Source organism: Centruroides vittatus, unplaced genomic scaffold, assembly GCF_030686945.1.
Source record: "Centruroides vittatus isolate TY-2023 unplaced genomic scaffold, ASM3068694v2 contig_941, whole genome shotgun sequence".
NCBI classification, from domain to species: domain Eukaryota; kingdom Metazoa; phylum Arthropoda; class Arachnida; order Scorpiones; family Buthidae; genus Centruroides; species Centruroides vittatus.
Genome location: NW_027122625.1, coordinates 2304106 through 2317516, shown reverse-complemented (window position 1 = coordinate 2317516; position 13411 = coordinate 2304106). Strand labels below are relative to the sequence as shown.

The 13411-nt window shown below is 34.3% G+C and overlaps 1 protein-coding gene across 2 annotated transcripts in view; it reads right to left on the bottom strand.

Moving 5' to 3' along the window:
* Positions 1-1397: 1397 nt before the first annotated feature.
* U2af38 (U2 small nuclear riboprotein auxiliary factor 38) overlaps positions 1398-13411 on the bottom strand; it is a 41611-nt gene continuing 29597 nt past the window's right edge. For both annotated transcript variants that reach the window (XM_067282128.1, XM_067282129.1), the window contains exons 6-9: positions 11340-11411; positions 3746-3879; positions 3568-3663; positions 1398-1845 (exon numbers count right to left, since the gene is read on the bottom strand). In XM_067282128.1, the coding sequence (XP_067138229.1) occupies positions 1689-1845; positions 3568-3663; positions 3746-3879; positions 11340-11411 (459 nt within the window). In that variant the 3' untranslated portion in view covers positions 1398-1688. The remainder of the gene's footprint in view (positions 1846-3567; positions 3664-3745; positions 3880-11339; positions 11412-13411) is intronic.

Below are 13411 nucleotides of genomic sequence, written 5' to 3'. Positions count from 1 at the left end.
GAAATCGAGATAAAGGACTTAAAAATGGAGAAAATTGATCTGTAATTAAATTAATCGTGACTTAAATGTCGGTCGATCAATTTTTACGGCTTGAGAAACTTGTAACACTTGAAATTATGATTTTAGAGCTTATATATACACTCTTAACCTGTATACAACGGCCAGTTGGTCGTGGGTTCCCACCTCGCCTTGTCACGTGATTTTTCAGTGGGGGTATTTTTTTCACGTATTGTAACACCTAAACAGGGGTCGGTATCGCATAGAAAATCTTCCCTCCTGAAAGGTCATATTCAGTAAAACCTGTCCAAAACGGAAAAAATTCTTAGAAACTACGCGATTTTCTGTTTAAAAAGAACCTATTCGAAACGGAAAAAATATTCGGTACAGTACGAGTCCAGTTCACACAGTTTCACTGTAAAAAAAAAAAAAAAAAAAAAAAGGCCGGTGTTCGGAAGTTGTTTTGCATGCACTTTGCTCAACAGTAAAGGTTCCGAAAAAATGGCCGCTTAGAGCCATTTTCGGAACTTTTACTTTTTGAGGACGTTTAGGTGTCCGTTATTGGAGGTTCGACTGTATGAATTATTGTCTGTAATAGTAAATCAGCCAAAACATTGAACTAACCCTTAATTGAAATAACCGTTATAACTCATTTTAGATGTTTAAAAAAAAGACTTAACACTACGACTATGTCGATGGCATGAACTTGTCCGCTATTGTACTGTACAGTTTAAAATACAATAGGTTAAATTAGATTAAACGGCATTTAAAATTCTTGAATATCATTGAAACGTTCTAGAACTGATAAGGTCAATGTTTATACAAATAAAATATAACAAAATGTGACTCATATTTTAATCAATCTAACAGCAAAGTCTTGTAATCAACCTTTTAAAAACATGCAAAGTGAGCTTATCAAAAGCAGTGTGATGCAATCCGACACAAGTAATTTAAAGTGGTATTTCGACCTAAAATAACATTATGTTAATAGAAAATTTCAAAATAAAATTAAGAAAATAAACAATAAAACTATTTTTAATTGTAATATAATAATATACAAACAAAAATGTCCGAGTTAATGAGTTATATAATCGACGAATAAATAGTTATTAGTAAAGAATTATGTTTTTAATTAGAAAAATATAATTTATATATATATACTGTGAACCCCCATATAACGCCACGAATACATTCTGCATTATAGGAAACCATGTGTCATGTGTGAGCTGTGTGGTGTAACAGCAAAATAGCCAAAACGTCAGAAACACGTGAATATTGACCCGTATATAATGCATTATAAGAAATGTTATAAGGGGGTCCACTGTATATAAAATAAATTAGTTTTATTGGGAAATTATTGAATGTTCTCTACAATTTAAAAATCTCAATAATTATGATAATTTGTTTTTCTAGTTTTTTTGATTCACAAGTAACTTTATTATTACTTCTACAAAATGAAATGACTTTACAAAGTCATACATACCCAAAGATGGTCGTTTACAGAAATATCGATATGCAACTTCACATTTAACTGAATGAATTACATTTGTCAAAGGCTGAATTCTTAAATCAGCTTGAAAAATTAAATCAATAAACTGTATAAAATTTCAAGCTCACAGAAGAAAGAAGTGAAACTTTCCACATTTAAAAGTGATGTCGATCGCTGGCTTTATCCGCTCGAAAGCTGCAGATCAAAACCTTCCCACTCTTTCTTCTCTATCTCTTCTGTCCCGGTCGTGATCGCGATTTCGATTCCGAGAAGGAGAACGGTCCCTGCTGCGGCTTCTCCGTCTTCTCTCTCTGCTTCGCGAACGACGCCGATCGCGACTGCGGGATCTTGATCTTGACCTTAAGTTAAAATAAAAGCTCATTAATTTGACTGTTTTATATTTCATTTATTTCAAAATATTATAATAAAATAATGAAAACGTTCATGATACTATGTGCTTTTAATTTTAATTAATGAAAAAAATTAAGCTTATGTGACAGACTATGCAGTTTGAATAATAAGAAATAAAGTATTTATAAGGGGCAGTCAAACGAAAATGAGACAGACTATATAACAAGTGTGGCATGGAAATTGGTAATGCAGGTAGGTGTGTGTATAGAAGTGTCCTCTATTGGGAATCAGGAAGGAACAGCGTTTACGTTCACTGCTGTGCCATTTGTCTCTTAGACGTGCTCGAAGTGAGGTCGGCAAATAGTGTGTGCATCCGACATCACTATGGAGGAACGCTGCTCATTGACTTTCTGGAACACGGAAAAATTAACACACAGCAGTACGTGGAAACTTTGCAAAAATTGAAGCATGCCATCAAATCCAAATGCCCAAGAATGTTGACAGACAGCATCATTCTGTTGCAGGATAATGCTCGCCCACATGTTGCCAAGGTTGTTTTGACTATGCTGCAGAAGTTTCGCTGGGAAGCCCTTACACATCCTCCATACAGTCCTGATTTCTCCCCATGCAATTTCCATATTTTTTGAGCCCCGAAGAAAGACATTTGTGGCTGTCAATTTGCTTTGGACGAAAAGGTGCACGCCTGGGTACAATCATGGTTCCGTAGGCAACCGCAAACATTTTTCTATGAAGGCATTGACCATCTTGTCTCACAATGGAATAAATGTATTAACAATAATGGTGATTACTATTAAAATAATAAACAGTTTACTTACTTTTTTTCCATCTGTCTTGTTTTCATTTGACTGCCCCTTATATTTAAATATTTACATTAAGTAGAAAATAATAGTAATTATTATTATTATTATATTTCAATTATACAAATATTTAAATAACTTCAAAGAATTTATTAAATATTTACATAATTTAAATACACAAAGAATATATTTTAAATTTTAGATGAATTTACATTAAACTTTCAATACAATGATTACATTATTTACAAAAGTAATTGTGTAATATGACTTCTTACAATAACATATACAACTTGTTTGTTCCTTGAAATATGAGAATAATTTTAAATATTTATAATTTGGTACTAAGAATACTGATAAAATTGTTACACAAGACATAACAAGATTATCTCATTGGTAACTTATAACTGTAGACTGAAAATTTACAATTAAAAAAAACTAAATTGATATTACAACAGGCACAGGAGTACTTCCACATTCAATAGCAGAAAAAATAATGATCAAAAGTAACCTCTCTTTTTTTATAAATAGCATTAAGGGAAAGGGGAAAAAATCACTGTCTGTTTTATTTTGATTAAACAATAAAAAAAAAACTGGAGAGCAGTTATAAAATTTTGAAAAACTAAATATCAAAAGTAATAATATTGGAAATAATATCCATTTTTTGGCATATTTACATACTTCTATTATATCAATTGTATAGGTAATGGAAATTATTTTAAAAAATAATTTCCATTACTAGTGGGCTAATCAAATCACATATTACAAGAGTCAAATTATAGTTTCTAGATTACTGGTATGTCAAAAATGTAATGAAAAAGTAACTCTGCTCCAGCCCTATTATGATAATTATACTTGTTCATTTTTATTTTATTTTTTAATGCTATATGAGAGAATTTTTAAAAAATTTCCTACCTTCTTCTTCGACGTCTTCCATATAATTCGCGTCTTAATTCTCTAGAAATGGGCTTTAAATGCATGAAGTTACAAAAACCACTACGTGTACATTCTCTAAATAATTAAATTATCATTATTAATAATCACAAAATCTGTTTTGGAGTTAAACAAGAATAATTATTAAAAACTTTTTTACCCCATTTCATATTGTCGACAACATGCTTCTCTAAAATCTGTAACAGGTGATAATTCTGCATATATTGGACGACCTGCAAACCACCGATTATTCAAATCTGCGACAGCTTTTTCAGCATCTTCCTCTCGGCGAAACTACAAAAACCATATTTTATTAAAAATTAATATTCTGCAATTATAATACACCAGTGCACATTATTAAGTCATATTTTTGCTAATTCTGCTTTGTTTGTAATTATATTTTAGTGTTATATGTACTGTACATATTTACAATCATCTGACAATGTCATAACAAGAGCTTGACAGATAAATTAAAAGATGGTTAATACAAGTTATCTTTAATGCTTTATAAATTTTTATAAATTTATATTCCATGTATTTGCAACAAATGTCATAAAACACGAGTGCAAACATATAATCAAAATTAATTCTTAAAATAATCAGTAATCTTTTGTTTCAGTGCACATCTGGCCTTTACAGAAGCAATATTGCAAACTGTATGCAAGAATAGCAATTAATGTTTCCTCTGCTTCTTCCTGTATCTTGGACCATTCAATGCAATTTGATAGTATAATTTCAGCTTCAATATGGAAGATCATGGTTTTATATCTGTTGTCACAATTTCATCTTCCCAACATGCTTTTCTGCCACTTTAATAATATTCACTCTAGGATAAAAAATTTAAACAGTAACACTTTAACTTAATGTACTCGCTTTTGCAACAGTTAACAAAATCAAGCACAACTACTGGGATCTGGATGACCAAGAGACAGAGCTACAAGACTGCTGTTCTGAAGCCATGGGTTCATGGTTGGCCAGGAACCCCAGAAAAATTTTCACAGATATGTTTTTACTCTTTCTATTCTGTAGTGTCTGCAGAGCAGAAAAAGTAAAAACAAACCACTGTTACTAACTTTCAACAAAACTTCTAAAGCAATAGGGAATATGTTGCTGTTAGTGCTGTGAAACTATTCATACATTGGCAGACTTCAATGATATGATAATTAACAGATACTGATGAATAATAGAGTAACAGATAAAAAAATTTTTTGTATATGATTATTTAGAGATTGATAATATAATAACTAATACAATCATTTTTTTATCATCACAATTTATGATTTAAGACTGATTTTCTGAATGAGAGGCTTAGACTTCAGAAAAGGATTGGCTGACCTAATTTTTAGACAGAGAATGTTTTAAGTAAAATAAAATAAAAGCCTCTCTTTGACTAATCATTTCAAGTTAATTCTTTCTATATGTATATATGCTTGTATGAGCATATAACTATTTTTTAAATAGGTATGGTATCAAAGTTTTTCATTATCTAATTTTTATTAAACTGTTCACAATTATGGATATAGTGAGATAACAGTTCTAAAATGATGAAAGTTGATAACTATCGAATTTTATGCATGTAGTGAATAGCAAAATAAATATCAAATTCAAATAAAATTTCTAAAATAGTAATTTTTTAATTTAAATATTCTTTCATGAATTTGTAATAGTGTCTCATGCAAATGTATGAGTAGTATTGTCTCAGCTAAGCTTATAGACATTTATATTGGAAAATTTATTTGTAAATGCAAGCATACTAAATTATTCATTTTATAAAATAGTTTATACATTTCAATTAAATAAGATTTAGTTAAAAAATATTCATAGCAAAAAATATAATAATAAAATTTATAACTGCCAATCATCTTATCAAGCTATATTTTAAGTCTATTTAATAATCAGAATCAAAGCATCAGGCTACATCCCTTGATAAATTTAATAATTAAAAAATAAATTAATTATAAAATTTAATTTAGACTATTTTGGTTTTTGCTTGTATATATTAGTAATGATTTTAAGTTTTATTTATATTTATTTTACCTACATACATATATTAAGTGATATGAATGAAATCAAACTGACGTAATGCGAAAAAATTATAGATTTATTTTATCTTTAGATTAATCCCTTTCCTGGTTTTTGACAATATGTCAACAACTCAAGAACCTATCAATTATGTCTCTTTTCAACTCTTGTGTTACAACTATATAGGGAAAATTGCATACAAGTTAACATAAATTTATTGTAATGTTACAAAATTGTAAAAGATCATTAGAAAACTTACATGGATTATGAGAAATGCAGGAGTTGTGACATTAGATAAAATATAGATGGTGATTATTAACAGGTATAAGCTAAAATAATGATTAAATTGGAAATGATTTACAGAAGGGAAAAACAAACAATATAGATGTAAAAAGTTTTGAACTTACTGCAAACATGATGGCATGGCACATAATGTTGGAAAAACACCCCAGTATACATGACAGTGCTCAGTTAAGATAATAATTTTGGGAAACCGTAATCTTGGTTATGGTAAGAACAATAGAAAAAAACCCTTTGAAACAACCAGTATGATGAAGTGAAGGTAGTGCACCATTAAAATAAGAGAGACATAAGAAGATTGTTTTAATTTACAGTAGAGTTTTACACGATGGAATGGTCCACAAATTGTAAGTGGGAGAGTTAACAGAATGCATCAGAAAGGCATACTGTTGAGGTGGGGGAGATAGTGGGTGGAATGGTTTTAAGGGAAGGGAGGGTCGAAAAAAAGGGGTTTTTTTGAGGGGTTTGGGAAATGTAGAAAAGTGAAGGGGGAAGTGGAAGTGAGACATATGAGCACCCTGCTGGGTACCGTTTGGAAATGATGCACAGAGTTTACGAAACCTGCCATACTTTAACACATTAACCACTACTGCCACCCCCTTCTCGGCTTCTCTTGGTCAAGTAAAGGGTACCAAGTTTCATGTAGCTTTTGACCAATATTATTATTCATCTCACTGTCTTTGTTTTTAAGTATCTCAAGATGTTCATACCATCTCCTTTTTTGCGTATGTAATTCTTTTTTGACAATTTTTAGTTTTCTTTATGATTTGGCAACCTTTGTTGTTACAATGAACAGCAACAGCTGAGTTACAATTACGTTTAATCGCAGATACGTGTTCTTTAAACCGGGTCTTCAGATTTCAACCAGTTTCACCTATATCAGATTTGGGAATAGTGCAGTTGCATCTGAGTTTGTAAATTACGTTTTTTTGGTCCCATATATTATTCTTATTATTACTATGTATCTTGTAATTCAAACAAGGAAATTTTTCTGGTGCTAAGGTTATACCGTAATTGTGTGATATAGATTTGATTCTTTTAAATAAATTTTGTTTGTATGGAATTTTAAAATATTTTGGAATGGTGGTATTGTTTTTATGTTCGTGTTTATTAGTAGCTTTGGTATTGATCCATTTGTTGAGTGTGCTTTTGCTGTAACCATTCATTAAAAATATTTTTATTACGTCTTGTATCCCATCAGTTCTATCAGTTTTGTTAGTGGTGCATTGTAAGATTTTGTCAATGTACATGTGAAAAATGTTTTTCTTGATGTAAGTGGCATGAAATAAAGCCACAAAAACATTTAAATTGTTGAAAGTCACAATGCCCCAGGCTATCTTATTGAGAGAACCATTCAAGGTCATAGCAAGTTGCAGATGCCTTATCATTACACCATGCATAGCTGACAAACGTCCGTGACATAACTACCTCTTGCAGTAATCATGTAAGGCATTTTTAAAAAGGACCAAGTCACCAAAAATAATGTCTGCATGAAAAATTGGTGTGTTATGCACTCAATTGTGTGAGAATAAAGAAAACTTGTATGTGATCATAAGCATAAGGTGGCAATTTTTCATAGCAGATTTTTAAATGGATGTAATTCGCAGAAAAAACTTCTTTGGATTAAGATCATGACAAATTAGATTTCTTGTTCGAGACATGTCTCCAAGCAACAGAAAACCTGATGATATTCAAACACTTGAGGAGACAAGTTGTTAGAGTCATACAATCAACATTTCTACCTGGTAATCATAAATTTTCACTAACAACACAATACTATGCATTTTTGAGTACCTTGTTCTGATATTCTTTAATGTAGTTATACCATAAATTGGTTCTTACAATTGAATTCTTGTTCTTGTTCTTGTTCTTGTTCGTGGGTTTATGTTGGAAGGTATGGCCGTTGTCGGCTTTTCTTCCGATGCGCCGCCTGGTGGTTAGGCGAAGCGGCCGGTCTTATATATGTACCGCTCAAGGGCTGAGATGTGGTGGCTCGGGTCTAAACCCGCGTGTGGCCAGTAAAGTTGGCTGAGGTGGCGAGTCTGGTTCAGGTCCAAAGAAAGGGCTTGGCCCAACTCCCGACGGGCCTCGTTGTACGCCGGACACACCAGCCAAAAATGATCGGGGGATTCCTCCTGCCCGCAGTGCTGGCAGTCCGGTGAGCGGCTAAGGTGACGAGAAAAAAGGAAAGATTGAAGAGGCGCCGTATTAGTACGTAACCTCGCCAAAAGCGATTCCGCACGGCGCGAGGAGGCCAGATGGTAAGGCCAAGGAGAGAACGGCCGGAGGTGCTCCCTCCCCTTGTGCCGGAGAGCAGCCGACCAATTGTCGGTGAGGGCGAGCACGATCTTGTCCCTGTTGAACCGACGTAGGTCTCTCGGGGTAAGGGAATGGAGCCAGGAACCAGTAAGATCGGTGTGACTGGCTGCCCTATCAGCCGCTTCGTTAATCTGAATGCCCGAATGTCCTGGGATCCAAACGAGGTCCAGGGGGGCGGGGAACCTGCTGACAATAGATGCAATATCTGAGATAATGGCCGTCGATGAGAAAGAGACGTTCGTGATTGCCTGCAGGACAGAGCGGCTGTCTGAAAAAATTACGGTCGGACGATTATATTGAGAGGCGATCATCAGCGCACGCTGAATCCCGATAGCCTCTGCCGTGAAAACGCTGCAGGCGTCGTGGAGACGCCAAGTCTCCCGGATACCCTCGCTAGGAATGACGATGCCGATCTGCGTCCTGAGAGTAGTTTTCGATGCATCAGTACCGATGCAGAACCTGTCGTACCAAAGTTTAGCGTGGAGCTCAGAGTAAAGGCTTTTCAAGCCCTCGGCGTGATCCGCACCCGCTACGGACCACTCATTGAGGTGGACCTTGGGCCGGATCTGATCTGCACACGGAGGGAGGAAATTCTGGCGGTAAAGGCTGGCGACCGGGAGACTCTCCTTAGCGAAATGGGTAAAGACCCGGGCGACGTAAGGAGACTGAAAGCGGCGCCAATGGTGAGAGGCCAGACTGGGAGCCGCCTGGAAAAGGTGGAACAGAGGGCTTGATGGACCCCGAGATAAGTGTGTTACCGCATGCATTATCGCTCTGTGGCGAAGACGAAGCTGAAGCGGGATATACCCGGATTCCGTATAGAGAGAGATCAGGGGAGTCGATTTGTGGACCCCCAGTGCGGTACGAAGGGCCTCGTGTAAAGGGCGCTCTATACGGCTAATGCTGGAGGGCGGAGCCCCCTCCAGGAGCGGGGCGCCAAATTCCGCCATTGGGCGAAGCACCGAGTAGACAAGGTGCAAGAGGTCGGCGGTCCGAGCCCCATTTCGGCGGGAGGCAAAGTATTTTAAGTAGGAGCAGGACCGCGTTAGTTTGGTCCGGAGAAATTGGGCATGGTTGTCCCAAGTGAAAGTATGTGAGAGTTGGAGGCCCAAAACTCGGACTACCCTTTGCTGGGGGATGGTCCCCGAACTGAGGGTGAAAGATAAAGGTGAGCGATTGGTTTTGGCCGAAAAATCGATGGATGCGCTCTTGGTTGCAGAAAAGGACATGCTCCACCCCGACGCCCAATGTTCCAAGTGGTCTAGAGCTTGTTGGGCGCGGGCGTGGGCCTTGGTAGGGCTCGAGCTAGCTGAGAGAAGAAAGATGTCATCGGCATATACTATCACCGAAACATCCGGTGGAATAGCCCTCCAGAGATCGGCCATATATAAGGTAAACAGGAGGGGGGCCAGTACACTCCCCTGAGGGATGCCTTGCCGGAACGGGTGGGGATGGGAGAGGATTCCACGCCAGCGAACCTGGAATTGGCGGTCTAGCAGAAACGATCTAAGCCAAGAAAGAAACCTGCCCCCAATGCCATAAGTCCGGATCTTGGCCAGGAGGCCCTGCTGGTTGACCGAGTCGTAGGCCCCCTCCAAGTCGAGAGCCAACAAAAAGACCCACTTCCGTTGGGCCCGAGCCACTGCGACCTGATGGTGAAGGAGGAGCAAAGCTTCCTCGGCGCCCCGATAGGGCAGGAACCCAAAGTGGTGTGGGTGGAAGAAGGTGGAATTAGCCGCAGAAAAATGGAAACGGTGCAGAACCATTCGTTCGAATAGTTTGGCCATGTGGGAAGTGAGAGAAATTGGCTGGTAGGAGGCGCAATTAGTCGCCGGGCGACCCGGTTTACGAATAGGAATAATATGGGCTAACTTCTACTCCTGGGGGCATGTCCCCGCCAACCATGCTCTGTTCAAGGCGGCCAGGAGGGCTGCAAGGCCCGACGGAGGGAGTGCACGAATGGCCTGGGCCTGGATGCGGTCCGGGCCCGGATACAATTGAATTAATGAAATTAAAGGTTGTCTTGTCTAGGGTCTAGTCGTATCCCTATCAACCGTCAACGAGCAACTATCTTCCATTTTTATTTTTGCACTGTAGACAAGAACTATACTCATATGATAAATCTATGTGCGCTCATTGGTTACAGCAAGTTTTAGGAGATTTTTTAAAAAGTCTCCCAAAAGTTAAAGCAATTTGACTGCTCTCTCACTGCTTCAGAAACAGGTTTTCCTGTCTCCCACAAAAATCGTCTAGTGTGTCACAGCCTTTAGATGTACAGCACACTGCATGAGGATATCATGGAGGCACAGCTAAGTTAATTTGGTATAAAAAATGCTCCTAATAAACTAAGTAGTTACAGAAAATCACTGCTAACACAAGTAATCACAGGCTGCTACTGTTTTTTTGACTATCCTTTCAAGTAGAATTTTCTACCTAGTCAAAATACAACCAAAACACTTTAAACAAAATTTATGTTTAATATGATACTTTTGTCCTTTATTTTCATTTAAAAAGAAAACAGACTAAGTTCAAAAGAATATATACTTGAACATTCCCAATGATTATTCATAAATAAAAATATAATTCATATAATCCTGTAAGGTTAATCCTACAACTTTTAGTAAAATTTCAACGTATACCCTTTTGTTTTATCTTTATAGATTATTCATTTAAAATATTTTTTAATCATCAACAAAGAGATATTTATATTTGTTTATAAAGATAAAAGATAAACGTTTTAGATACACAAGTGACTATGTGAAATGTTAGAATTTGAATTTCATATAATGATCATGGAAAGTAAAAGATAAATATTAGATTAAAAAATTAAAAGTTGAAATAATGTTTAATTATTTGTATATAAATTTAATAAAGATCATTATTAAAATATTTTTATAGCAATTTCACAATTAAATTTGAAATTAAATAAAAACAGCTGAATATATCACTTCATTTCAAAATTGTTTCTTTAATCATAATATTTCTTGTAAAATAGTATAATTATTAAAAAATTTGCAAATATGTAATTTGTATTAATTTAAATATATATTTTTTTAAATGTGTAAAAAATAATGCTAAATATCTATTTACTATAAAGATATGAATAAACATACTTTTACATATACATTTCCAACCAAGTGATCACCAAGGTTATCACAAACATTCATTTCTTCAATTTCTCCATACTGAAAAAAGTATATAAATAATTTATTATTTAAATAATTCATAAAATTATAATTTATCCTTTTAAAAGAATAGAATATGATTTACTACAAATTTAAATTATTGCAAAAGAAAAACATACAATACATTTTGAGTAAGTACTTTTATTAACTTGTTAAACCTATCATAAAAACAGAAATAGCAACAACACATACAAATCAATCAAATTTCATTCATTTTTTTAAATTCTAAAAGTGTACTTTTAAAACTGAAGTACCTATTATCTTTTTATTTGTTTTGATTTAAAAAAATGGAATTGTTTCCATTTATTAATCTACATAGCCAAAATTTTGTTCAAATTCATTCAGTATTTGTTCTATATCATCATAAAACTTGCAACTAGTATTTTGTTTAATTTTATGAAATATATTTCAATGTATTCCATGTATCTTAAATGTACATATGTATGACAATCCAAAGTTTTGTCAATATGAGCTTCAGAAAGCTTAAAAAATGAAAACTTTTTCAAAGCTTACGGAATTTTTAAAATTAGGTATGTTAGAAGCCAATAATTATAACTAAGGTTTCTCAAACAGGATCCCAGTTGTTTTTTAACCCGGGAAATCCCACAAATTTCTTAAAAGTTTACTTTTTTCTAATTTTATGTTAAGGTTGTGGAAATTTTGCCAATAGAAAGTATAATTAACTCATAAACTGTCAGAATACATTTGTATTTATTAATTTTAAACCTACTTATTGGTTTTTTTTAATTTTTCCTCGTTATGGCATGTCACAAATGGTCAATAATCAATATGTAGCTTATTTGTGGCAGGACTCTGAAAATTCTTTACTTGTCAGGATATCTGTAATATCTGGAATAATTGGCTTATGCTTTCTTAATTTTTAACCATGGCCCAGTAGCTTCAATAACTGCATAACTGTAATATCTGGAATAATTGTGCTTATGCTTTCTTAATTTTTACCCATGGCCCAGTAGCTTCAATAACTGCATAACTGTAATGCCAGGTTGTGCAAAATGGATAAGATACAAACAAGTATGAAATCTGCAAGTATGAAGTTTTTCTTCATAAACTATTAAACCTAATTATTAAAGCAAACAAATTGCTGAATTATCAGGCTGTAAGTTTGATGCCACTATTAAAGCATCCAAGGCACACAAATCAAGAATACTAGAGAGCAAACGAAGTACTACAATCTTGAAAACGAACTAGAAATCTTCCAGGCTACAGGTGAAAAAACTAGTGATGTAACGAATATTCGGTCACTACTCGGTATTCAGCCTATTTTTCGCTATTCAATTGAATACCGAATATTTAAATCCCTATTCAGCCGAATACCAAATATTTAATCACTATTCAGCCGAATACCTAAAAACAGGAGTAAGAAATAACAAAAACACAGTAAATTAATCATTTTGGTAACTTTTTATTAATGCTGAACATTAAATTATAATTATTAAAGTTAATAAGAAATAACATCTAACTCCAGTATTAAATTATTTCATAATTAAATATTATTATAGCCTTTATCTAGCCCGATATCTTATGGCATTGATGGCGTGTAGGTTAGAATGTATCGGGCATTAATGTTATTGTTTAGTTAATTATGTTATATTCATATTCGCGTACATTTTAATATTTTTTACGATATTTTAAAATGATTTACGAAAAGTTTTATTGAAACTTATCGTATTTAATGAAAGAATTATTTATCTATTTCTAGAAGGTGAGTAACTAATATATAATTTATTTTATAAATAAAGCAAAGAATGAGTATTTCTCATTATATACAAAAGATAACATTTGAAATCACGTTAATTTTAAAAATATTGACAAAAACAATAGCAACAAAATATCACAAAACTTCACAAATAAAAACCCTCCAATAATATATTTGAACTGTTCCACAACTTGGGGAGAAACTAGACCATACGTCCCTACTAAAGTATATCCTTAGGGTATACTTAGAGTGAAGTATATTCAGTCTACAAATATGTAGTAAA